The sequence below is a fragment of the Thalassophryne amazonica genome, chromosome 9 (genome assembly GCF_902500255.1).
Source record: "Thalassophryne amazonica chromosome 9, fThaAma1.1, whole genome shotgun sequence".
NCBI lineage: Eukaryota > Metazoa > Chordata > Actinopteri > Batrachoidiformes > Batrachoididae > Thalassophryne > Thalassophryne amazonica.
The window spans coordinates 1,694,195-1,721,245 of record NC_047111.1 but is presented as its reverse complement, the minus strand read 5'-3'; the positions used below and the strand labels follow the sequence as shown (position 1 = coordinate 1,721,245).

General features: G+C 40.2%; 1 protein-coding gene across 4 annotated transcripts in view; it reads left to right on the top strand.

Moving 5' to 3' along the window:
* Positions 1-27,051, top strand: part of mybbp1a (MYB binding protein (P160) 1a) — a 282,215-nt gene that overhangs the window by 85,153 nt on the left and 170,011 nt on the right. For all 4 annotated transcript variants that reach the window (XM_034177480.1, XM_034177481.1, XM_034177479.1 and 1 more), the window contains exons 12-13: positions 2,093-2,296; positions 15,081-15,180. In XM_034177480.1, the coding sequence (XP_034033371.1) occupies positions 2,093-2,296; positions 15,081-15,180 (304 nt within the window). The remainder of the gene's footprint in view (positions 1-2,092; positions 2,297-15,080; positions 15,181-27,051) is intronic.

The window sequence follows — 27,051 nt, the reverse complement described above, 5'->3', positions numbered from 1 at the left end:
TTTCTTTCTCTTTTTGCTCTGTATGCACCACTCTGCATTTAATCATTAGTGATCGATCTCTGCTCCCCTCCACAGCATGTCTTTTTCCTGGTTCTCTCCCTCAGCCCCAACCAGTCCCAGCAGAAGACTGCCCCTCCCTGAGCCTGGTTCTGCTGGAGGTTTCTTCCTGTTAAAAGGGAGTTTTTCCTTCCCACTGTAGCCAAGTGCTTGCTCACAGGGGGTTGTTTTGACCGTTGGGGTTTTACATAATTATTGTATGGCCTTGCCTTACAATATAAAGCGCCTTGGGGCAACTGTTTGTTGTGATTTGGCGCTATATAAAAAAAATTGATTGATTGATTGATTGATCAGGGTTGATGTTGAGCTATCAGAATCTAGTATTATTAGGATCACAGGTCAGTGATCAGGTTGAAATGTAGCTGTCAGAATCTAGTAACTTCAGGATCACAGGTTAGTGATCAGGATCGAAGTTTAGCTGTCAGAATCTAGTATCATTAGGATCACAGGTCAGTGATCGGGATCAAAATTTAGCTGTCAGAATCTAGTAACTTCAGGATCACAGGTCAGTGATCAGGATCGAAGTTTAGCTGTCAGAATCTAGTATCATTAGGATCACAGGTCAGTGATCGGGATCAAAATTTAGCTGTCCGAATCTAGTATCGTCAGGATCACAGGTCACTGATTGGTTTCTCAGTATAGCTGTCCGAATCTAGTATCGTCAGGGTCACAGGTCAGTGATTGGTTCCACAGTATAGCTGTCCGAATCTAGTATCGTCAGGGTCACAGGTCAGTGATTGGTTTCTCAGTATAGCTGTCCGAATCTAGTATCGTCAGGGTCACAGGTCAGTGATTGGTTTCTCAGTATAGCTGTCCGAATCTAGTATCGTCAGGGTCACAGGTCACTGATTGGTTTCGCAGTATAGCTGTCCGAATCTAGTATCGTCAGGGTCACAGGTCAGTGATTGGTTTCGCAGTATAGCTGTCTGAATCTAGTATCGTCAGGGTCACAGTGATGGCAGACCATTTTATATTTTCTGGAGTCGCCCATTGAGTCACTCCTGTTGGTTAAAGGTAGTCAAAGACATAAGATTCATTCTTGGCTTTGAAATTGAACATAACGTTCAAAGTATATACTTATGTAATTACCAAACTAAATCAACTCTTGGAATAAGTACCTTTTGAAAATACTACTGATAGCAGGGAAAAAATCTATAGCAAGGAAATGGCTTAGTGGGGGCCCACCGACAATAAACGAATGGTCAGCCACCATAGAAGACAAAATGCTTACCTTCTCCCTCAGACTCAGTAGTATCAAGGCCCAAAAATATTGGCCACAATGGTTAACATATGCAAAGGTGAAAGTAGTGTGAAATAATGCCCCCCCCCCCCCCCCCCCCCCCCGCACACACACACACATTTCTTTTTTCCAGTGAATCACGCAGTAAACTCCCACCGGTCGACTTCCTGACATTGAGTTGATTAATCCATGTTAATACAGTGGCCCCATTGGGACACCCCCCCATTCTTAATTTGTACTGGACAGACCCGCTCAGGGGGTCCACGTGCCCACGGTGGGTGGGTTCCAGCCAGTGCCCCAATTCCTTCATACTTCTTGTCATTTTATCAAGGTTTATTGTAATCCGTTGCTATTCAAAACTATTGTTTGTTTTCGACTTCTTTCTTGAAATGCCCCCCGCCCCCCCCACCCCCATGACCCACCTGTCTTGCATATTTTCTATGTTTTATTTTTCCTCTGTAAGATTATAAAACTTTGATTAAAAATAAAGTTTAAAAGCAAAGTTTAGCCATCAGGATCTAATCTCATTAGGATCGCTGGATGAAAGTTCAACATTCAGGATCTGTCAGGATCAAAGATGAGTAATCAGAGTCAGAGGTCAGTAATCATGTTCAAAGATCATGATCCAAGTTTGCCTTTGTTGGTGCAGACACGGTGGAGACGGCAACCTTTTCTCGTTGTGTTGGTTCTGAGCTGTCACGGCGATGCTCTGGCCGTAGGACTGTTGTTGTCTCGCCCTCCAGCCTGCAGGTTGAGATCGGGACTGATGTGGGTTGTTGTCTGTCCTCTCTGTAGACTCCTGCTGTCCCTGGACCACCTGCCACTTACCGAGGATGCAGCTGCTGCTGCTGTCCATCCAAAGAGGATGCTGGGTGCTACGGGTGATGGCACCATGTGGCTCTACCACCTGGCCCAGTACGCAGACGTCCTGCTGAACCAGCCGAAATCCTGCCACAGCTGCCAACCCTTCACCTGTGAGCAGACACACGCCTGGACCAGGTAGCGTGGCCGTTACTGGGCACATACATGTTTCTGTGTCTGGCAGAATCACATACACAGGATTTGATCTGGTGTCATTGGTGCAGAAACAACAAGAAAAGAAAAAAAAAAACCACTTCTGAAAGAAGTAAAAGAGTCAAATATGCAAAACTGTGTTCACTGTTAAATATAATGCAGTGGAATGGGGCTGTGCAAAAACAAGTGATGGGAGTTTAGATGTACAGTACCTGTCAGTGCAGGGATGATCAGTCTGTACTTTGTGGTAGTGGGGGGCAGGGTAAGTGGGGGTCACTGGCATTATTTGTTAGTGTTGCTGCAGGTGGAAAGAAGGTGTTTTTGTGTCTTGAGGTTTTGGTCCTGATGGACCTCAAATGTCTGCCAGAGGGGAGGGAGAGAAAGTCCTGGGTGAGAGGGATCGGCCGCTATCTTCCTTGCTCGCCTCAGGGCCCTGACAGTGTCCAGGTCCTGTAGGGATGGCAGACTGCAGTCGATTAGCGCCTTGGGGCAACTGTTTGTTGTGATTTGGCGCTATATAAAAAAAATTGATTGATTGATTGATTGATTACCTTCTCCGCTGTGTGGATGATACACTGCAGTCTGCTCCTGTCCTTAGCAGCGGCAGCAGCGTACCAGACGGTGATGCAGGAGGAGATGATGGGCTCATTGATGGCAGTGTAGAAGATCAACATCATTGTTTTTGGCAGGTTGGACTTCCTCAGCTGCTGCAGAAAAATACATCCTCTGTTGTGCTGTCTTGGTGAGAGAGCTGACATTCAGCTCCCACTTGAGGTCCTGAGTGATGGTGATCCCTAGGTAACAGAAAGACTTCACAGTGGCGACTGGGGAGTCACACAAGGTGATGGGGTTGGTCGGGACTGGGTTCTTTCTGAAGTCAACAACCATCTCCACTGTCTTGGGGGCTTTGAGCTCCAGATTGTTCCGTCTACACCAGGTGTTCAGTCTCCTGTCTGTAGGCAGAGATGAGTCCGATGAGGGTCATATCGTCCGTGAACTTCAGGAGCTTCACAAACTGGTGGCTGGAGGTACAGCTATTGGTGTACAGGGATCTGGTGCTGACTACTACCTCTGCCACAGTCGGAATACTCTCAATGTGTTGTCCTCAAAGTCCCTACGTAGTCTGGATTTCCAAAGCAATTCAGTGCCAGTAGGAACAGTTCTTAGTAGTTGTCATCGAGAGTTTTTTCCAGATGTGACAGCACACTCAGACCTTCACAGCTCCCAGTGAAGATCCCAAAGCTTCCAATACAGAAGAGCCTGGAGGGACCAGACAAACAACTAGTGAACAGAAGGATCTATGAGGCCCATGACAGTAGTCCACCACCTCAGCCTCAACAAGAACTCGGACGGAGAAGAAGCAGAAATCAATCAGTCGGAATGAATAGCACTGACACCATCCTGCACCACCAGGAGAGAAAGACCTCATTCAGCTGCAGCAATATCAGGTCAGAGCCTCCGTACGGAGAGTGGACACAAGGAAAGCACCTGGCCCCGGACGTGCACTTAAGGCCTGTGCAGACCAGCTAGCAGAGGCGTTTACCACCGTCTTTAACCTTTTGCTGCATCAGTCTGTCTCGGCATGTGGCACAGTATTATCTACACGAATGTTTCATTTGTCACAAAAAATAAAATTAAGGGTACACCCATGGATTATACATCATCGGAAAGCTTAGGTTGTGTACAACCCAATTCTGATAGATTGGCAGAAAAAGTTCAGAAACCAAAATGTAAATACAAGTCGGGTTTTTGAAAAATGACTTTTAATTTTCAATCTTATACTGTGATGTCATACATTGTAATATACCCAGTTTCCAGCTTTATAAAAGTAACTTACAATCTAATGATAAAAAAAACAACAACAATCAATATAGACATTTTCAGGCTTTGAGACTATCAGCTATGTTTTTAGTTATAGGATTGTTGAAATTTAAGTACATGCAAGGTCATATTTGCTATTTGGACCAAGAATGGTCAAGATTATATATATTTTTTGTGTTCTTAGCTTTCATTTGAGCCCTATTTGAGAAAATTGAGTGAAAATTGACCAATATATGAGGTTTTAAAGAAAAGCAGTCAAAATCCAAAATCCAGCTATATGTGACAGGCTGGGAATACAAACTTGTATACATTTAGCTTTACACATGAAATTTAATCCACTTTAACCCATTTTACTTACTAGATACAATACATAGATTGTTAATACAGTGAAAAATAAGTCATATATATGGCTTAGTTATGTAATACAGCAATAGAGCAGTGACCACGGCACACCAGAGGTTTTTTTTTTAAATTGGAGTAAGACGGGAGCTTGCAGTGTGTCAGCAGACATTGTGGATTCTGATGATGATGGAGATGATCCCTTTTTTGTTCTGGACGAGGAACCAGAGCAGGTGGATCCACCGACATGCACACAGATCTCCACAGCTTCTGTTTGCAGTTTCTCCAGGACTCAGGCGCTCTGAGCTCTGTCTCAGCACCGAGTCCTGGAACTCAGAGATGCAGACACACACTGCTCCAGCTATGGCTCCAGGCGCGCTTTGTTTAAAGTGTCGAGATCGTGAGCTTCGGTTTCGTTTAGTTCCTCTTTTGTCCCTGTTGCGCTCTTGCTTCGCAGGCTATTCGGTAATAAAGCTCGTTCATCCACCTTTTCTCAATGAATTGTGACACTTTTTCCCCCTTTGTTCAGGACTCGTCGGGTGCCGTGTGACCGGGCCATAAGTCTTACTTCCTAGATTTCTCTACTTGATGGTATATAAGTGTAAAGATGATTGAATATATCAGAGCAGTAAATCGATCAGTCTGTGTGAACGCCGCACATTGACTCCCCATGAACGCAGCGGATTCTGTACTGTGTGAAAACATTCAGCCGGTCGATCAGAGTCAAACTAAACGCTAACAAGCAAACGATAAAAAAGAAATGACAAGCACAACAGCAAAACGAAATACGGACAAATTGAGGTTTTCAGTGACATTTGTTCAAATTTTTCAACAGTTTAACAGAGCGCCAGCTGCAGGAAGGAAGCTGGGCAAAGGTTAAACGATGCCAACGAAGGTCCAGGTGTCTGGTTTGGGCTTCGTTGCCCTTCGTTAAGTCTACTGTGTAACTTTATCTGTAACTTTAACTTCAGCCAGTTTTTCCTTTGAGCATTCAGCATGCACTCTTCTTTTCCTCTCTCTATCCTTCCTTAGTTCTTCTGCATAGGCTTTAACATTTTACTTCTCTCTGAATTTGGCCACTCTTTGTGCAGTCGGCTTTCTTTTTGCTTTAAGAGCATCTTCAGCTTTAACTTCACTCCAAGGAATATCTTCATCACTGGAGCTCATGGCTGAAAATGAAAATCAGCCTAAATTTTGGAGCAAGATGCCAACAGGTGTCCCACAGCTTTCAGATCTGCCTGTTAGAGATCGTTTTTAGTGAAAACACTGTTGCATAATGCACCTTAAAATATGAACGTTTTTGCTATTTGATGAATCTGAAGACACCATAAATATAAAAATCTGAATTCTGTTGCATCATTCACCAATTATTTTCAGTTAAATACATAAGAAGCCTTGTAGAAAACAATTTGTGCCATTTATGAGTTCCAGGGTTTTCAGAAATTAAAACCAGCTCATTTTGTACATATTTGTGTTACGGAGACTTGGGACAAACTTTGATAGCCTATGTTCCCACACTCATGATGTCCATGGTTAAAGATTTAAGTATTGTGCAACTGGCCTATGCATGGCCTCTCATTGTACAAATTCATAAACAGCTACTGATTTTCACACTTTCTGAAAATTAAGAACGATCAGTGATAGTTGGTTACAGAGACTTCGGACACTCACCTTTGTCATAAACAAGTCTCCAGCCTCTGGTAAAATGTGCATTATTCCATAAATGTGTTACAGGTATTTAGCTGAAGATGCTGCTCAAGAAAGCACTTCCTGTGTGTCACCATGGAGACCATTGGTGCACTACATGACCTTTAGGACTAAATTCTAAAAACAAGACATGTTTACATTGTTTGAATACCAAAAAAGCTGCAATGTTTTGATTAAGCTAATGATTTTTCAAGGCCACAAGTCCGAGCTGATCAAACTAACGTGGAGTTTGTTATGGTGGCTTCATTAAGCTGTGAGCTGGACCAAAGTAAAATATGACTTTAAAAATAAATGAAACATGGAAAACGCCAAAAAAAGCCCCGTTTTTATATATTTAAACTGGATTTTAACACACATATTATTTCACTCTTAATGGCATAATTTCTAAATATTAGAGACCTAGACCTTTCAAAGGACACAAAGATCATCAAGATAGTCCCATTACTTTCAATATTATGAGCCATTCAGTGACGGAAAAGGTCAGTGTACACAGTACTGTGCTCTATGCCTCTTCCGTTCCTGCCTTAAATCAGCCAGTCCTTCCAGTACCAAAAAAGGCAACTGTGAACTGCCTAAAGGATGATCGTCCACTTGCTCGAACTCCCATCATCACCAAATGCGTGGAAAGACTCATTCTCTTCCACGTCACATCTACCATGCCTGCTGACCTCAACCAACACCACTTGGCTCCACACAGCCCTTACCCATTACCCACTGGTCCAAAACGATACCGATGGAAGGATACTGTTTGTGGACTTCAGCTCAACCTTTAACTCAGTCATCCCCCAAAAATATGTTGGAAAACTGGGAAACCTGAGCCTACATACTGAACGTCTAAAGCACCAAACCCCAGAACATCAGGGTGGGAGATGGCACATTCTCCACTCTTATCCTGAACACAGGAACACCACAGGGGTGTGTTCTCAGCCCCCTCCTCTTCTTTCTCTTTGCCCATGACTGCTTCCTCATCCACTCCACCAAACCCATCGTCACGTTTGCTGATGACACCACTGTAGTAGGACTGATAACAGACAACAATGAGGCAGCCTACAGGAAGGTGGTCCAGCGTCTGACCAACTGATGCTTCAATAATAACCTGGATTTGAACACAGCTAAAACCAAGGAACTGACTGTGGATTTCAGGAAGTCCAGATTCACCCCACACACATGCCAAATGCACCACAGTGCCCTCTGCATCAATGGAGAGGAAGGAGAGAGGGTAGAGAGCTTCAAACTTCTTGGGGTACACATCTTGGCCAACCTCACCTGGTCTGTTAACATCTCGTCTCAGGTGAGGAAAGCTTCATCAGAGACTTCAGTTCCTCAGGAAGTTAAGGCGGGCTCACCTCACTCATCACCTGCTGATGAACTTACCCACTTATGAAGAGTCTCCTGACCTGCTGCTGCACAGTGCGGTTCACCAGCTGCACTGCAGAGGACAGGAACGACCTGCAGGGGGTGGTGAGGGTGGCAGAGAGTCAACGGGACACCCCCCCCCCCCCCCCCAAAAGAAGACCAGGAACATCATGAAGGATCCCACTCATACCGGACACTTCCTGCCCCCCCCCCCCCCCCAGGGAAAGGTATCAATCAAAACAAGGTCAAACACCTTTTTTTCCCCACAGGCCGTCAAATGCATCACCTCCTCCTCCTCCCACCTGCCTCCCACACAAAATGCAGTAACCCCCAAGAATTGATGGTTTATTCTGTTTTGTGTATATTTATTAATTATTATTATTGTCCTGTATTTTCTTGCATATATTGTCACTGGAAGAGATGCTTAACTGCTTTTCACAGTATATTGCCTGGCAGTGTTGTACAGTGACAATAAAGATCTACAGTGCATCTGTAAAATATTCACAGCACGTCACTTTTTCCACATTTTATGTTACAGCCTTATTCCTAAATACAGTTGTATGCAAAATTTTGGGCACCCCTGATAATTTTCATGATTTTACTTTATAAATCATTGGTTGTCTGGATCAGAAATTTCAGTTAAATATATCATATAGCAGATGAACACACTGATATTTGAAAAGTGAAATGAAGTTTCTAGTATTTACAGAAAGTGTGCAATAATTATTTAAACAAAATTAGGCAGTGCATAAATTTGGGCACCCTTGTCATTTTACTGATTTGAATCCATTTGCACTAATTATTGGAAAACAAAATTGGTTTGGTAAGCTCATTGACCCTTGACCTCCTTTACACAGGTGAATCCAATCATGAGAAAGGGTATTTAAGGTGGCCATTTGCAGATGTTTCCCCTCTTTGCATCTCTTCTAATGAATGACAACATGGGAGCCACTAAACAACTCTCAAATGACCTGAAAACGATTGTTCAACATCATGGTTTAGGGGAAGGATACAAAAAGCTTTCTCAGAGATTTCAGCTGTCAGTTTCCACTGTGAGGAATAGGGATGGGTATTGATAACGTTTTATTGATATCTATTCTGCTTATCGATCCGATTCATTATCGATTCCCTTATCGATCCCTCGTGAATTTTGTACTAAAAGTAGGCTTTACAGGTTTTCTATGTATTTCCTTGAGTCTTAAAGTAAATAAATATAAAATTAGTCACTGTATCCTTGATCTCTGGACATAAATAAAAATAAACAAAACTGTGTTTCGCTTTGAAGTTATTAATTCAGACTGGACTCTATCGTTCTAACTTGACTCGTCAGAGAGCCGCGCAGCATTTGGAGCTGTGTGAACAGAACAGAGGATGATTCTTGTCTTCTTTCTCCCAACAAGACACGAGTCCCTGTTAGTAACTTTAGTCACAAAAGTGACTCACAATTCATATTCAGGGATGAAAGTGGTGAAAAACAAAAAAAAGCTGAAACCCAAAATTACCCCCCAACACCACCTGCACGAAAATGTTTGAATTCTAGAAGCTCTGAAATGCAATCTGGGACTAATCCAGACAATAAACTGCAGTGAGTGCAGCATCCATTTAGTGAGAAAAAAACCCAACTTTCCTTATTCAGATTTATTCCAGTAGTATTCTGCTCTTACTAGGATGCAGCAGTTTTCTAGTTTGTCAGATAGTTCTGGAGGAAATCACTGAAGAAATGAACAAACTGAAAATATGGTTTGACCGAAACAAACTGTCATTAAACTTAAATAAGACAGGGATGAAATGGAGGTGTAAGAGTCACTAGGTGTTCACAGGAAACACTTATTTATTTATGTATGTATTTATTTATTTATGTTAGTTGCTATTAAATATTTTCTGTTGTGTTTCTATTCAGGTTCTTTTTGTCTCTTTCTCTAAAATTGTACGAGTATATAATAATCATTAGATTATTAATATATAAGCAAAAATAAATGTAAGGAATATTACAATTTGAAAACAAATGCACCCGAACGTGATGACGGCTGCAATTGCTAAATGCTAACTTTTAACATTGAAAATGCCATAGACATGCTAACACGTTAGTATCGCTCCCGTTTTTAAGTTATAAAATACATCTATCAACTGTTTCAGAAGACCATAACAGGTCGGTTTAACACAGAAAAGGTAAATAATACTCACAGACGTATGCTCTTTAGGGTTTTAGCGGGGGAAAATTAAGCGAACGAAAGAAATAAACGAGCAATTGACCAAAGCATTGCTTCAATCTGCGAACCACGCTTCGATTGGTTCAAGGTTCAAAGCAAAGCCCTGCTGCAGAAAAGTTGATTAAGGACCCGCTGCAGGGTCTGTAATCAATGTAGAGAAATGATCATTTTCCTGACAAACACCCGCCAAAACAACGGTCACTCTGAAGGACCGATAACAGAATCTTTAAGCACAAAGCTTATTGATGTCGGTGGATCGAATCATTTCTTAACGATACCCGAAAGGAACCGGTTCTCGATACCCATCCCTAGTGAGGAACATAGTGAGGAAATGGAAGACCACAGGCACAGTACTAGTTAAGGCCCAAAGTGGCAGGCCAAGAAAAATCTCAGATAAGCTGAAGCGAAGGATGATAAGAGTCATAGTCAACCCACATGATCTTTCTGCAGATAGTGTCTCTGTGCATCATTCAACTATACAGCGCACTTTTGCACAAAGAGACGCTGTATGATGCTGTAATGCAGAGGAAGCCTTTTCTGCGTACACGCCACAAACAGAGTCGCTTGAGGTATGCTAAAGCACATTTGGACAAGCCAGCTTCATTATGGAATAAGGTGTTATGGACTGACGAAACTAAAACTGAGTTATTTGGACATAACAAGGGGCAGTATGCATGGCAGAAAAAGAACACAGCATTCCAAGAAAAACACTTGCTACCTACAGTAAAATTTGGAGGTGGTTCCATCATGCTGTGGGGCTGTGTGGCCAGTACAGGTACTGGGAATCTTGTTGAAGTTGAGGGTCACATGGATTCCAGTCAATATCAGCAGATTCTTGAGAACAATGTTCATGAATCAGTGACAAAGTTGAAGTTGTGCCGGGGCTGGATCTTTCAACAAGACAACAACCCTAAACACTGCTCAAAGTCTACTAAGACATTCATGCAGAGGAACAAGTACAACGTTCTGGAATGGCCATCTCAGTCCCCAGACCTGAATATTATTGAAAATCTGTGGTGTGATTTTAAGTGGGCTGTCCATGTTAGGAAACCAACAAACCTGAGATGTTTTGTAAAGACGAATGGTCCAAAATACCTTCAACCAGACTCTCTTTGGAAGCTATAGGAAGCATTTCTGCAAAAGGAGGATCTACTAAATATTGATGTTGGGGTGCCCAAATTTATGCACCTGCCTAATTTTGTTTAAAGAATTATTGCACACTTTCTGTAAATCCTTTAACTTCATTTCACTTCTCAGATATCAGCGTGTTTGTCTGCTATATGATATATTTAACTGAAATTTCTGATCCAAACAACCAATGATTTATAAAGGAAAATCATGGAAATCATCAGGGGGGCCCAAACTTTTACATACAACTGTAAATAAAAATATTTTTTCCCTTAAAAGTGTACACACAACACTCCATATGACAATGTGAAAAAGTTGTTTTAAATTAATAAAATAATTTTTTTTCTGAGGAAAAAATTATGGAATCATGAAAAACAAAAGAACGCTCCAACACATCACTAGTATTTTGTTGCACCACCTCTGGCTTTTATAACAGCTTGCAGTCTCTGAGGCACGGACTTAATGAGTGACAAACAGTACTCTTCATCAGTCTGGCTCCAACTTTCTCTGATTGCTGTTGCCAGATCAGCTTTGCAGGTTGGAGCCTTGTCATGGACCATTTTCTTCAACTTCCACCAAAGATTTTCAATTGGATTAAGATCCGGACTATTTGCAGGCCATGACATTGACCCTATGTGTCTTTTTGCAAGGAATGTTTTCACAGTTTTTGCTCTATGGCAAGATGCATTATCATCTTGAAAAATGATTTAATCATCCCCAAACATCCTTTCAATTGTCCAAAATATCAACGTAAACTTGTGCATTTATTGATGATGTAATGACAGCCATCTCCCCAGTGCCTTTACCTGACATGCAGCCCCATATCATCAATGACAATTTACACGTTCTCTTCAGGCAGTCATCTTTATAAATCTCATTGGAACGGCACCAGACAAAAGTTCCAGCATCATCACCTTGCCCAATGCAGATTCGAGATTCATCACTGAATATGACTTTCATCCAGTCATCCACAGTCCATGATTGCTTTTTCTTAGCCCATTGTAACCTTGTTTTTTTCTGTTTAGGTGTTAATGATGGCTTTCGTTTAGCTTTTCTGTATGTAAATCCTATTTCCTTTAGGCGGTTTCTTACGGTTCGGTCATAGACGTTGACTCCAGTTTCCTCCCATTCGTTCCTCATTTGTTTTGTTGTACATTTTTCGATTTTTGAGACATATTGCTTTAAGTTTTCTGTCTTGACGCTTTGATGTCTTACTTGGTCTACCAGTATGTTTGCCTTTAACAACCTTCCCATGTTGTTTGTATTTGGTCCAGAGTTTAGACACAGCTGACTGTGAACAACCAACATCTTTTGCAACATTGCGTGATGATTTACCCTCTTAAGAGTTTGATAATCCTCTCCTCTGTTTCAATTGACATCTCTCATGTTGGAGCCATGATTCATGTCAGTCCACTTGGTGCAACAGCTCTCCAAGGTGTGGTCACTCCTTTTTAGATGCAGACTAACAAGCAGATCTGATTTGATGCAGGTGTTTTGGGGATGAAAATTTACAGGGTGATTCCATAATTTTTTCCTCAGAATTGAGTGATTCCATATTTTTTTCCCTCTGCTTGGTCTAAAAAAGTAACCGTTACTGACTGCCACAATTTTTTTTTTCCTGATTTCTTATAGTGTTTCTTAAAGCCAGAAAGTTGCCATTTGAAATGACTTTATTTTTGTGTCATGTCTGTGATCTGCTTTTTTTCTACAAAATTAAACAACTGAATGAACATCCTCCGAGGCCGGTGATTCCATAATTATTGCCAGGGGTTGTATTTCTGTTTGTGGAGTGAGGATGTGGAACAGATTGAGGGTGGAGCTCAAGCAGTGTCCAGGCATGAACCAGTTTAAGCAGTGGTATAGGCACATTTTTTCTAGGTATAGGGAGGAGGAAGGGTGTTGAGGGTTAGGGTGTTTTGTTGATCATTGTTTAGTTGTGTGCACTTTGTTTTTCTATCTTATATGTAGTATAAAATCACACGCATTGCATATGTATGTAGGTATGTGTATATATGTATGTGTAGGTGTATGTAGGTATGTGTATATATGCATGTGTAGGTGTACGTAGGTATGTGTATATATGCATGTGTAGGTGTATGTAGGTATGTGTATATATGCATGTGTAGGTGTATGTAGGTATGTGTATATATGCATGTGTAGGTGTATGTAGGTATTTGTATGTCAATCAATCAATCAATTTTTTTTATATAGCGCCAAATCACAACAAACAGTTGCCCCAAGGCGCTTTATATTGTAAGGCAAGGCCATACAATAATTATGTAATGTGTATGTGTATGTATGTAGGTATGTGTATGTATGTATGTATGTGTATGTAGGTATGTGTATGTATGTATGTATCTTTTGTTTTTTCATTTATCTTTGATGTCTTTTTAGTAGAATGCAATGGGCCCCAAACCTGGGGTCTAAAGTTGCATGTATGTGTATGTAGGTATGTGTAGGTATGTGTGTGTGTAGGTATGTGTGTAGGTATGTGTGTGTGTGTAGGTATGTGTAGGTATGTGTGTGTGTAGGTATGTGTGTAGGTATGTGTGTGTGTGTAGGTGTGTGTGTAGGTGTGTGTGTAGGTATGTGTGTGTCTGTAGGTGTGTGTGTGTGTGTGTGTAGGTATGTGTGTGTGTGTGTGTAGGTGTGTGCGTGTGTGTGTGTAGGTGTGTGTAGGTATGTGTGCGTGTGTGTAGGTGTGTGCGTGTGTGTGTGTAGGTGTGTGTAGGTATGTGTGCGTGTGTGTAGGTATGTGTGCGTGTGTGTAGGTATGTGTGCGTGTGTGTAGGTGTGTGTAGGTATGTGTGCGTGTGTGTGTAGGTATGTGTGCGTGTGTGTGTAGGTGTGTGTAGGTGTGTGTGCGTGTGTGTGTAGGTGTGTGTGTAGGTGTGTGTGTGTGTAGGTGTGTGTGTAGGTGTGTGTGTGTATGTGTACGAGGTCTATTAGAAAAGTATCCGAACTTTTTATTTTTTTCAAAAACTATATGGATTTGAATCATGTGTGATTGCATCATCCAAGCTTGAACCTTCGTGCGCATGCGTGAGTTTTTTCACGCCTGTTGGTTGCGTCATTTGCCTGTGAGCAGGCGTTGAGTGAGCACTGGTCCAGCCCCCTCGTCGGATTTTCATTGTCAGGAAAATGGCTGAGCGATTTGGAGCTTTGCTGCATGAAAAGTTTTTCAAAAACTGTGTGAGACAGCCAGGTGGAAACCATTTGGAAAATTCAGATGGTTTTCGGTGAAGATTGTATGGGCATCACACAGATTAAGTAGTGGTACAGCCGGTTTAAAGACTGCCCACAATGGCACAGGGCGCGCCGCGCTCCAAGCGACGATCGACAGGCTGAAAGGACCAGATCATTTCCAAACTGAATGCTGTGTTGATCCGGGATGTCGTCTGACTTCCAGAGAAATGGCACAAGAGGTGGACATCAGTGTCGGGACAGAGCCACTAATGGCGGAGAACAAAAGCACCATTCCACCTTTCAGGAATCTTCTGAATGGGGGAGGTGGTGGTCTAGTGGTTAAGGTGTTGGTCTTGCATCCTGAAGATCATGGGTTCAAATCCCCACCTGATTGGAAAATCACTAAGGGCCCTTGGGCAAGGCCTTTAATCCCCTATTGCTCCTGGTGTGTAGTGAGCGCCTTGTATGGCAGCACCCTGACACCGGGGTGAATGTGAGGCATAATTGTAAAGCGCTTTGAGCGTCTGATGCAGATGGAAAAGCGCAATATAAATGCAGTCCATTTACCATTTCACTGTCGCCTGTGTGCTTGCTCTGGTTGGTAATGACTATGTATATATGTATGTATGTATGTATAAGCTTTGCTTCTGCTCACCCCCCTTTGGTCACACATGTCACTGTGAAATTGTCTTGTGTATCAGTTTTTTGTTACTATTGAGTTTGTGTGCCAAATGAATTCATTCATTCATTCATTCATTAGTTTTTTTTTTTTAATTAATTTGCACATATCAAAAAAAAACTTTTTCATGTTGTCATTATGGGGTGTTGTCAGTAGAATTTCGAAGGGGAAAAAATAATTTACTCCATTTTGGAATAAGGCTGGAACTTAAAAAGTGGAAAAAGTGAAGCGCTGTGATCTGTTCTGTCTGGTCTGTATTTGGTTGTGGTGTGTTGACTGTGTGCGGTTGTTTTTTTTTTTTTTTTTTTTTGGTGCTTACAGACGTGTTGTGTTGTTCTTTCAGCATGCTGCAGTCAGTGAGGAGTCTGCAGGCGGTAAAGAAGGCTGCAGGAAGTCGAGCTTTTCAGCAGCTCTTTCTGCTCCTTGGTCTGCATCTCTTCAAGGTACAGCTGACCCTGCAGACACCACACTGACTCACCGCCACAGCTGCAGACACCACACTGACTCACCGCCACAGCTGCAGACACCACACTGGCTCACCGCCACAGCTGCAGACACCACACTGACTCACCGCCACAGCTGCAGACACCACACTGACTCACCGCCACAGCTGCAGACACCACACTGGCTCACCGCCACAGCTGCAGACACCACACTGGCTCACCTCCACAGCTGCAGACACCACACTGGCTCACCGCCACAGCTGCAGACACCACACTGGCTCACCGCCACAGCTGCAGACACCACACTGGCTCACCGCCACAGCTGCAGACACCACACTGACTCACCGCCACAGTGATCACTTGTCATAAACATGCTTGTTCACAAGCCCCAACCTCCAGCTGTCTAAAATGAAGCCACCGAGAAGAAAATGTTGCAATTCCTTCACTGCCCACTTGAGGCTGGCTTTGAAAGCTCGCAGGTTTCCATCCAAAACTCATGTCAAAATGTCCAACTTTAGAGCAGAAGTGGACTTGCTTTGGTTTATCATCTGTTCAGAAACTTTAATCCTCCATGATAATGATAAGGTGGGCTTAGTTTTTTTCATAATTCATTAGTTTCAGATGTTTTAAGCCTCAACATTATGCATAATGATGGACCTCATGAAATCTAAATGAATTTGTATGTCATTTGATTTGTGTTATTGATCTACATTTGCATTGTGTGCATGGGTGCTAGTCTTTGGTTTTATGACGCTTTTCCATAAAAATCAAAATTAATATTCCGTTATTTCCGTGTTTTTTTTTAATGTGTGTATATATATATATATATATATATATATATATATATATATATATAAAACAGATTTTCATTTCAAAGTGATGAGCACTATTCTCTTTGTGAAACTGAAGCGGACAAACTAGTTGCGTGAGCCGTGATTGGTCAGAAATGGAAGCTTGACTCTAATGAAGCAGTTGGATGCTTGTGGTTCGAGCACAGAGTCGAAACATCAGCTTCATGCGCTGCGTGCGTTTCAGTACGGAATCTGGAATTTATTTTCTCTGCTGTAATCAAAAGTAAGAACAATACAAATAATATAATGAATAAGACATTGTTTCATAATGAAAGTGGAATGGAGACAGGAAAAAGCAAACTCTGTGGACAACATGTGAAGACGAACACATTCCAGTGGACTGAGTCAAATCAGCCCACTGGAGGAGGACACTCAGTGTGTCATAGACACTGTGGACATAATTCATGGGTTATCATTTGTGTGTTTGTGTTGTATGTATAATGAAGTACTGATTTGTGTGTGTGTGTATCAACTTTCTTTAAATTTTTTTTTTGCGCATTTCAGTGTCCTAAAAACAAATAAATTCAGCAGTAAAAGGGTTAAGAGTTAACCATCAGCAAGAAAGGCTGCCTGGTACTCACAGAACCTCTCTAAGAATCATAGGGTCGAAAATTATGTTGGAATTGTCATCCACTTCAAATTGTGGATCGCTGCTGCCGTTCCACAGCGTGTGTGTGGATCTGCACTGGTGGGGTTGAACATTTCACTGCTCTGATTATAAACTCTGTCATCGTTGACATTAAAATCCTTCTAGTCACTGCATGAGGTGAAGTTATCAGCTAAAACAAGTTGGAATAAAAATCTGAAAAATGTACATTCATATTTGATTCAGTTTACTGTTGTTGATTAAAATATGATTTTACAGAAAAACTTTGTAAACTGAGTAGATATTGAATATGAACTCAAAGTGAACTGAAGTCAGATAAGCTCAGATAATTTCATGTCGTATCCATTTTGCTCATCTGTTTTTAATTTAATTTCACAAGGAAACTGATAGTGGTGCAGCTTAGTTAAAATTTCCATTAAAAAAAATTAATTTTGTGATACAGGGCTGTGAAAACTCAGCAGAATTCCACAGATTTCATCATGGGGAGGGGTGCGGGAGTGTCAGTGTGGTACTCTTTAATCGTGATAGTTACTGAGTTTTTAAAATGCTTATCGCAAAGCATTCTCTTTTTTTTTACGACATCATGCAAGTTTTATAAGTCCGTGGACACTGATCTGTGTGTTACAGATACAAATCAGTTTCCTCGGATCCGCAGAGTTTCGAGGAAAATAAATGCCACTCAAAGCCTGGCTGTTACGACAGTAAAGCGGGACTGGTTGGTTGCTGCGGTGACGCTGTGTTTCTCTAATGCGAAGCTTAGCTAAACGTAGCATGTGGACATCGCAAACTTTTAGAACTTTCAAGTTTTTAAAAGAAGAATTTAGCAGCATGTCTGTCACGGAGCGACATCAGACAGAGTGAAGATGGCGAGAAAGACGTTTTGAAAAAGTCTGATAAGGACAAGAATCCGTGGAATTGTTTCTTGTTTCATCAACACACCTGAAAGATAAACGGGAAAAGTGAACTGGTAAGAATTTTTTTTCTCTCTGGAAAATAAACATTGTGCTGTTCAAACAGAATTTCAGAAAAGATTATGTGCCTTTTTTTCTTTCATTAATCTCGACTTTCTTTGATGATGAAAAAAGACATTGTGGCTTTGAATGAATTTAGGCTACATGAATTTACACAACAATGTAAATTATTTTTTATTAATGAATTTAGGCTACATGAATTTACACAACAATGTAAATTATTTTTTATTAATGAATTTAGGCTACATGAATTTACACAACAATGTAAATTATTTTTTATTAATGAATTTAGGCTACATGAATTTACACAACAATGTAAATTATTTTTTATTAATGAATTTAGGCTACATGAATTTACACAACAGTGTAAATTATTTTTTATTAATGAATTTAGGCTACATGAATTTACACAACAATGTAAATTAGTTTTTATTAATGAATTTAGGCTACATGAATTTACACAACAATGTAAATTATTTTTTATTAATGAATTTAGGCTACATGAATTTACACAACAATGTAAATTAGTTTTTATTAATGTAGACTTTTTTCATGGGAAAAAGACACTGTGGCTTTGAGTGGATTTACAGGAATTTACACAAGAATGTGGCTTTTTATTATTAGGTATGTTATTGATATTTTACCCTGATTTAAAAAAAAAAATATTCTACAATCTACCCCCTGCGAATTTTCCTCGGATTTCACAATTTTCATTTCCCAAGCCCTGGTGATAACAGCATAGAATTTGGTACACACATTCTAAATTAACCAGTGTTTATTTTATTTTTATTTATAGAGCCATCTGAATCTTTATTCACAAGTTGGTCCCTGTGAGCTCTCTGGCTTTGCGTTAATAAGGTCTTTATGTTTGTAATGTTCCAGTTTGATGATGATGGGCCGAGGTCTTCTGCTCTTGGGTCCACAAGTCTGTGGACCCTCGATGAAACGTGATGTTGTCAACACGAGCTGAGGGAAGTTTGAGCTTGGAAACCATGAAGTCTTAAAAGGGTGTAGCGAAATTCTAAATCGCCTCACACGCGGGGGACCAAAATACATGTAACAAAATTAAATTATTTGGAATGAATCACACCTCACATGGGCACCAATTTAATGTAGTGAAAGTATTGTTAAACTCCCAAATTGAATTAGACTGGCTTAGACCTCATTTAATGGGTCACCAAAATAATTAACAATTTTAGAGTTTAATAATTATTATTTAATATTTAATTTACTCAGGGCACCACCTATTTATAGCATAGGTACTTTAATTCAAACATTCATTAATTTATCAGTCTCAAATTAATCAATCAGTCTCAAATTAATCAGTCTTGGGTCTGAAAGTCTGAATTCTACGATATGATTGACCAAAGGTTTCCTTCTGAACACCAATGAACCACAGCAGAAATATTTACATTTTATTTACAATTATACAAGAAATGAACAGTTTACTGGCATTTTTGTGGACAGTGATTAAATAAGTTCATTTATGGACACAGTTTGCTTACTCATGAGACGTGAAAGAAAGAGATTAAACTTAAAGATTTTAAATAAATCTGATTAGAATTTAGTGGTGAAATTTGAAGCCAATTAATTTTAAGAAAATTATTAAACTAACATGAATATGTTCCATTAACAACAAACCCTTTTTCTGGAACCTTTAACTGGGTCACTTAGCTGATCTGTTGAAGAGGTGGTTTGGACGACCCGTCTGTCCGTCGTTGATGTAGGCTCTTTGCAGCATGCTTACTTGGGTCAGGGGTTAACTCAGCAGTCTCCTCGGGTGATCCCAAAGGCGTGTGTCAGCTGGCTTTACTGACAGGATGGCTGCTTGCAGTCAGGTCGTCAGCTTGTTGGACCCCAGAGGTGGAAGGCGTTGAAAATAGTTGAAAATAGTTTCTGGTAGCTTTTACAAGGTTTGTTGAAGACAGATTAAAAGTCTTTGTGAATTTAGGAAAAGTAAAAACTTTAAAAGCAGCGTTGTAAAATTAGCCTACAGAAAAGGAAAGTCGCTTTTCTGTAAATTTGCTATTATTTTGAAAAGTTCAGCTCAGAAGTTCTCTTTAAAATTCGAAAGACTTGAAGCATCAGGTTATTACTTTAAGTTTGTCAAAGAATAACAATGAATCACTGAAGCCACGTGGTAGCTTTAGCTTATTTAGCATGGGGCCTTGTTCACCCAAAAATGAAATTAAGCGTTTTTAAGAAAAGAAGAGAGGAATAGAGTTGCAAGAGAGGTTTTGCAGAGCGCTCCAAGAGAGCAAAAACTTCACCCATTTAGGGTGTGTAATTTCACAGAAAAATTCATGTGTTAGAAAGGCAGACAAAAATGATTCAATTACACTCAACACAAATATAAACGCACCTGTGAGGTGGGATGGATTATCTCAGCAAAGGAGAAGTGCTCACTATCAATCAATCACTATCACAGATTTAGACTGGTTTGTGAACAATATTTGAGGGAAATGGTGATATTGTGTATGTGGAAAAAGTTTTAGATCTTTGAGTTCATCTCATACAAAATGGGAGCAAAACCAAAAGTGTTGCATTTATATTTTTGTTGAGTGTATTTAAACACATTAATTATTTTGGCATACTGTTTGTTCTAAGACACTCGAATAGATACACATTATTAATAGTCACTTAAACACATCCTTTGGATAAACAGAAAACTTCACCATACACATATTGATAATGCAGAAAGATCACACTTAAACACACATTAGTTGCAAGGAACACATGTCAATGAAATGGAATGATTATATGCAAAGCATTTTCTTTGATTAATCAATACAAACAGCAGACGTTTTTTATATATGAATAAAAGAATACTGATGCATTTTTTTTTTAATTTTAAGCAAAGGTCTTTTCTTTTACTTTTTTTCTTTTCCAAAACCTCAGGTTTTTGTTGAGACAGCATTAATGTATTTATTTAATTAGGGCAAATCGAGGCCATGCGCTGCAAGGGTTTCTGGATCATCTGAGGCGCGGTTTTCTGGTATCCCTGAGAAAATGACGTTATCACGCATGCTCCTAGACTTATCCAGTATTATTTCATTTGTTTTCTTGTTTTCTTTGGTTAGCGTGTCTTTTTTGGGTTAATAACTCCACCAATGCTTTGAGTGGTTTATTTTCAGGCCACAGCCATTCTATTTTTTTCATATGCAAAGTTGAGGCTTACCTGAATGTCTTTAATCTCCGTGTGTAACGTCATGAGCGAATCCAACTTCGTGTTGATGGAAACGGAACACGTTTACCTCCACCTCTGTTGTCTGGAGATCCTCCGTGTCTGTAGAGTAATCCTTTTTCTCACGTTTACATGGGTTGTTGTCGTCTTGTGTACTGGAGAAGCCATGTCCGAGCAGCAGGTCTGGAAGTAGTGATTGATGTAGTTTTCTAAATCCGCTATGCAATCCACTGTTGTCGGTTCCGGATATCCACGTCCGCCAGGAGCTGTTGTCGTTAACGCTTTTTTTTATTTGTTCATATTACATTAAATCCAGCAGGTTTTTTTCCATTACTTGAAACGCCACGCTGTCGAGTCTCACTCCAGTTGTTGTGCTGTGCCGTTTTATGCCATCTTACAACCCCCCCCCCCCAACCATCTAATTTTAATTTTTCGCCTTGAACAGTTTGTGGGTATCAAAGGCACAGCCCTATGTTGGTTCAAGTCTTACTTGGATAACAGGACTTTTTCTGTACATCTGGGGCCTTACTCATCTGGTTCAGCGCCTCTGACCTGTGGAGTTCCCCAGGGTTTGGTCCTGGACCTGGTTTTGTTTTCTTTATACATTTTGCCTCTTGGTAATATTCTTAAAAAATAGAATATTACCTTCCACTGTTTTGCGGATGACCTGCAGATTTATCTGCCCCTCAAATCAGGAAGCACAGTGACTTTGCTGGCCTGTTTGCAGGATGTGAAGAATTGGTTGGCTTCGATGTGCCTCACAGGTTTAGAAAAAATTTTGATCAAACAAAGCGCCAGTCTCTCAGCAACTTCTCAGACAAAGGAATTCCGACGAGGGGCTGGACGACTCCTCCCACAAGGAGTGCTCACAGGCGAATGACGTCACTGACAGGCGTGGAAAAACTCACGCATGCGCACGAGGGTTCAAGCATGTCTGACGTAAAAACATATGAATGAAATCCATATAGTTTTTGAAAAAAATAAAAAGGACCGTTACTTTATTGACAGACCTCGTAAATGTTCTAAAATATATGGTGAAAAAGAGGTATTTTTGTTGCTGCAAATGAGCAATTAGCATAACCAGTTAACCATCAAACCTAAATCAAAAACTGTAGCTGACTCATTATATGTGCAACATTCTCTGGATAAATTGTAAACTATGTGGTCATTTCACAATGACACATGTGACTCATGTCTCTTTCTCTAAAATTGTATTGTAGCATTATTAGTTATTATTACTATTATTATTGTTGCTATTATTACTAATATATAAATAGAAATAAATGAAAAAATATTATAATTTGTAATACATTTGACTCTTTTACGACAACAAACACTGAGCCATTAATTATTATACAGAAAACAAATGCACAAACATGCTGAAATGCCAGCAGCTTAATGCTAACTTTAACATTGAAAACGTCATAGACATGCTAACACATTAGCATCTGCGTTAGCATAAAATACATCTATCAACTGTTTCAGAAGACCATAACAGGTCAGTTTAACATAAAAAAAGGTAAATATTCCTCACAGACATATGCTCTTTAGGGTTTTAGTGGGGAAAAATTAAGATAAAGTGAAATAAAACAAATGAAACCAACGAAGCAGCCGCTTGAAGCACTGCTTCATTGGTTCAAGATTCAAAGCAAAGCTCGGTTGATTATATGGAAGAAATGAAACATTTGTGGTAAAACAAAATTATTTAGCAACTAATTGATGACTAAATTAGTTTGGCAACTATTTTAATAATTGATTTTAATTGATTAGTTATTTCAGCTCTAGTTGTTAGTGTAAAAGCTCCAGAGGGAAGATGTTACGGTTAGAACAGGAGTAAGATCTTTTCTGTACATACGTTAGTGTGTTTGTGTATTCATGTTATGCTGCATTTACACATAACGACGGCAAGTCACGAATGCCACAAAGTACACATTCTTGGCCGCTGATCACGAATGTGATGATTCGGGGCAGAGGCATCAGGTGTCCTCAGGAACTGCTGCAACCTGTTATCACACGTTAGCATTAATGGCACGTGTTGCTGGAGAATTATCAGGAACCATTACGCACGGTCAAGAATAGTGTTCCGCGTTGTTGTGCGCTATTGCGCATAACAGTGCAAGTTCTGTCACGTTGTGAACGAGGCGAATTGTCTCCACACACACACCCATATTCATCCATCCGAATTCAGATCGCTCCAGTTTTTCAAAAGAACTTTGTGACTGCATGCGTAGTTGGGCTCTGTGCCGTGGAGTGGTGCAGAGAGGAGGAGGAGGACAGAGCCAGATGTGTGGCTTCATGCGGCTCTCATGTCGGGCGTTTTCCCAAACATCAGGCGCATGCAGCAGGTGGAACACCTGCAGGAGAGCGCTGAAGAGCACTGAAATTTGACTTTTAGCCGACTTGGTGTCAGCAATCAAACTGAATGCGGTGCAGCAGGGTTTAACTGTGCGTGCGCTTCTTCCTCCACCGGACTGGAGGAGGTGCAGAGATGTCTGGCTGCACGTGAATCTCCTCTCGCTCCTCTGGCTCAGACTTGTTCTCCCGCTCATCGGTTACAACAGCAGGTGGAACACCTGCAGGAGCGTCCTGAGGAGCTTCAGCAGGAACTGTGGACCAACATTTGGAGCCGAGTTTAATTGTGCGCACGTGACAGAAAACTGATTCATCGTAGCGCGCAGTGAAATGTGACGCTGCGTTACAAGTTGTGTCAAAACTTGACAGTTTCCGTGTCACTTCGTAATAACGCGTGACAGTTTGGGCTCCAAGAACCATCACAGGAACCACTACGAATGTTGTCACGTTCTGTTAAGGATCAATACTCATCAAGATGGATCAATACGCTCAGCTGCGACCTCCACGACATGAGACGAAATGAGGGTGGTGTGTGACATTCGTGGAAGATTTTTTGACAGACAAAAACATGCTCCACGAATATCAAGAATATCACGCACCAACACGCACTATTAAGAAACCTGTTCAGAGGCATTAAGTCACATTAAGAATGTCAGGAATGTGTCACAAATGACAGAAAAATGACATTCGTAACGCGTCTTGCTTATGTGTAAACGCACCATTAGTTAGTTTCCGGTGCTCAATACATGTGAATGTGAATCATCAACTGTTTTTCAACTCTTTTTTTTTTTACAAAAGTTGTGTGCAAGATTTGAAAGAGAGTAGCTAATTAATTGTAATGTTTTCAAAGTTAAAAATTAAATATTTTAAAAGATGGAAAAGTGTAAAATTGAAAATAAAGATCATATTTTGATAAAAATCATTGAAGTGTTATTATAGCCTTGATACATTAGAAAATAGCAAATAATTAATTTTCAAAAAATGTGCTTGACCATTTAAGGGTTAACCAAGAGCATTTTATGATCCACGGTATCAAAGGCTTTTTGTAAATCTAAAAGTGTAATACTTGCCTTTGTCTTGTTCAGATTTTAAATAATCCAATAAATGGATCACGCAGGTGTCTGTGTAATATTGTGATTGCATTTGCCTTGCTGATCACTTTGTCAGCTATAAGATCACCAGACTGGAACTCATAACTTGTCGCACAAATAATGATCAACTTGATTGAAAAAATTTTCTAAAATATTTTCGATAAAATGCTCAATATTGAGACTGGCCTGTAGTTACCTGCTTCAGGCTTAGAGTTCTTCTAGAATATAGGGTGATTCTAGCAGATTTCAGTTCTGAAGGTAGTTTACCACTAGAAATTGACAAATTTAAAATATAAGTTAGTGGATTTGCAATGAACTTATTTAGCATTGTCTTTAAGAAATCTTGCCGGTAAAGTATCCAAACCTGTGGTCTTGGTCAAATTTAGGGTCAACATCAACAAATGGTCCAACACATTGTCACTAGTCACCCCCTGCAAACAAAAGGAATTTGGTTGAACATTTTTACTTTTATGAAAGCATTCAACATGTTTTGAACCATATTTACTAGAACTTTACAGCAGATGATCGACCAGATTGAATGCTATTGTTTAAAAGTAATTGTTAAATATATTTGCCACCTTCATTTTATCAAAGGTAATACTACCATTATTAAGTAGACCAATATCATGCATCTTTAAAACATTCCACAGTTTTTTAGGTTGAGTTTTAAATTCTTCTACCTTGTCTTTATAATACTCTGATTTTGCCTTCTTCTTTGCATAATTTACTTTGTTTCTTAACTTATTGAACATTTCATACCAGCTTGACTCTTTAGTTTAAACAAACTTGCAAGATGCTTTATTTTTCTTGTTTACCAAAGGAAGGATTTCTGGAGTCATCCAGGGATCTGTATTTTTCATACGCACAGATGTAATAGATTTGAAAGCACACAAGGCTCCATCTACTGTTTCACTTTGAAATACAGCACTCCAGTCAACCTGTTCAAGTTCAGTTTCCAACAAATCTTCAGAGTAATTCTGCATGTAACAAAGGTTTTTACATGTATGTTTGTGCACCAGTTTCCTCTTACATTAGCTGGTGCTATACACTAACTGCAATACTGGAAACGCCGCTATGAGAAATCTTACTATAATCAAATCCAAAATCACTGAAGAACTTGGAGTTACCCTGGTTGGGTCAGCTATCAGCTGAGTGAAGTTGAAAGTGATTTACGTAATGCATTACCATTTTTTGCTTTCCAGTCAACATTAAAACCACCTGATAGAGTACATTCACGTGTTGCAAAGTTACCACAAGCCAGACATGATTGTTCAAGTTTACCAAAGTAATCCATTTGTTTCAGAGGATGATAACATACCCCAACAATGATTGGCTGAGTCTGAGGTAACAGCAGTTCAAAGCATAGCTCAGACCTACGATCGAATGTGATGTGGCTCTTGATGTAAGCTCCCACACCAACACCGTCTCGCTTCCAGTCCTTGCACACAAAATAATATCCCGCTATCTCAACCTCCGCATTTAACACAGAGTGATCAAGCCACATTTTTGTGACTTCTGTCACTGCTGAATTTAGATTTGTTTGGCTGGCAAAGATTCTCAGTTCTTCTAGCTTGGTAAGTAAACTACGTGTGTTCACATTGATAGAGTTCAAACCTCTGTTATTCATCTGTTAATAGATGGTAGGATCGATCTGTGCCTCATCCCTTTGCTGTGGAACATGGACCACTGGACTTGAGATATCCTGACTTCCACTCAAGGAATCATCAAGGGTGAAAAACAAGTCCAAGAATGCTGGCAGTCGACTCCCAGTCGGCAATATTCTGCAAGGGGCACATCCAGGCACAGGCGATGTGACCAAATGTCACATGCGTCACAACACAGTGCAGTCTGATTCGCTCCTACATTCTTCTGACACACAATGCAAGGATATTGACCCGACCTGGGACCGGGATGAAGTTCTACATCCCCAGCCACTAGCAAAAGTAAAATAAATAAATAACGTCTAGGTTTCACTGGGCGCTTGCATATTTGTTTGTGTTTCCACAACAGTGGCCAAAGGCACCTCTGTTGGCTAAAGTTCAAGCTGTCGCCAACAAACTCCACACTCACCGTTTCAACAAAAACAACACAGTCATACGATCACAAACCTGTAGGTAGTCCTTCAGAGCAGGGTCGATAGGCTTTAACACATTTACACTGCCAAATAAGAGTTCATTCTTCAAATAACAACTTGTAAAATTCATAAAAAAGCAGAGGAGGATCATGTGGTCCAGCTGACAAGCTGTGCTGTGAGCTTCGGTTCAGGGCTTCGGTCACTCTGAGCTTCGGTTCAGAGCTTCAGTCATTGGCAAAAAATGGAAAATATGAACAAATCATAGTTAACTTTTATTTGATCTCATATTTTGAGCTAGAGAATGATCATTGATTTGGAAGTTTTTATTATTTCATATACATTTATTTAAACAGTGTCTTATTATATTATGATATATTGGGTTATGGTGGTACCATTTAAAAAAAAACCCCAAAAAAAACTGGTAAGTATCACTGGGTACAACTTCTCTTGTAGTCAAAGATACACTTTATACGTAGAAAAAAAAAATCACTTTTTAGGATTATATCTTGTTCAGATATAACGGGGAACACTGATTTTTCTAAGTAAGAGTTATGTGTCAAGAATCAACCACAATACAACATTTAAAAAAAAAAAATGTGGAGAGCATGCCCCCGGATCCGCCTAGAGGACTTTGTGTGCCACTTCACTGCACAACCCGTTAAATGGAAAAAAGTTTCTTACCAGCACCCATGTGTGTCGCGTGACATGGCTTATTCTTCCCATTTATTTTGCATTGCATGT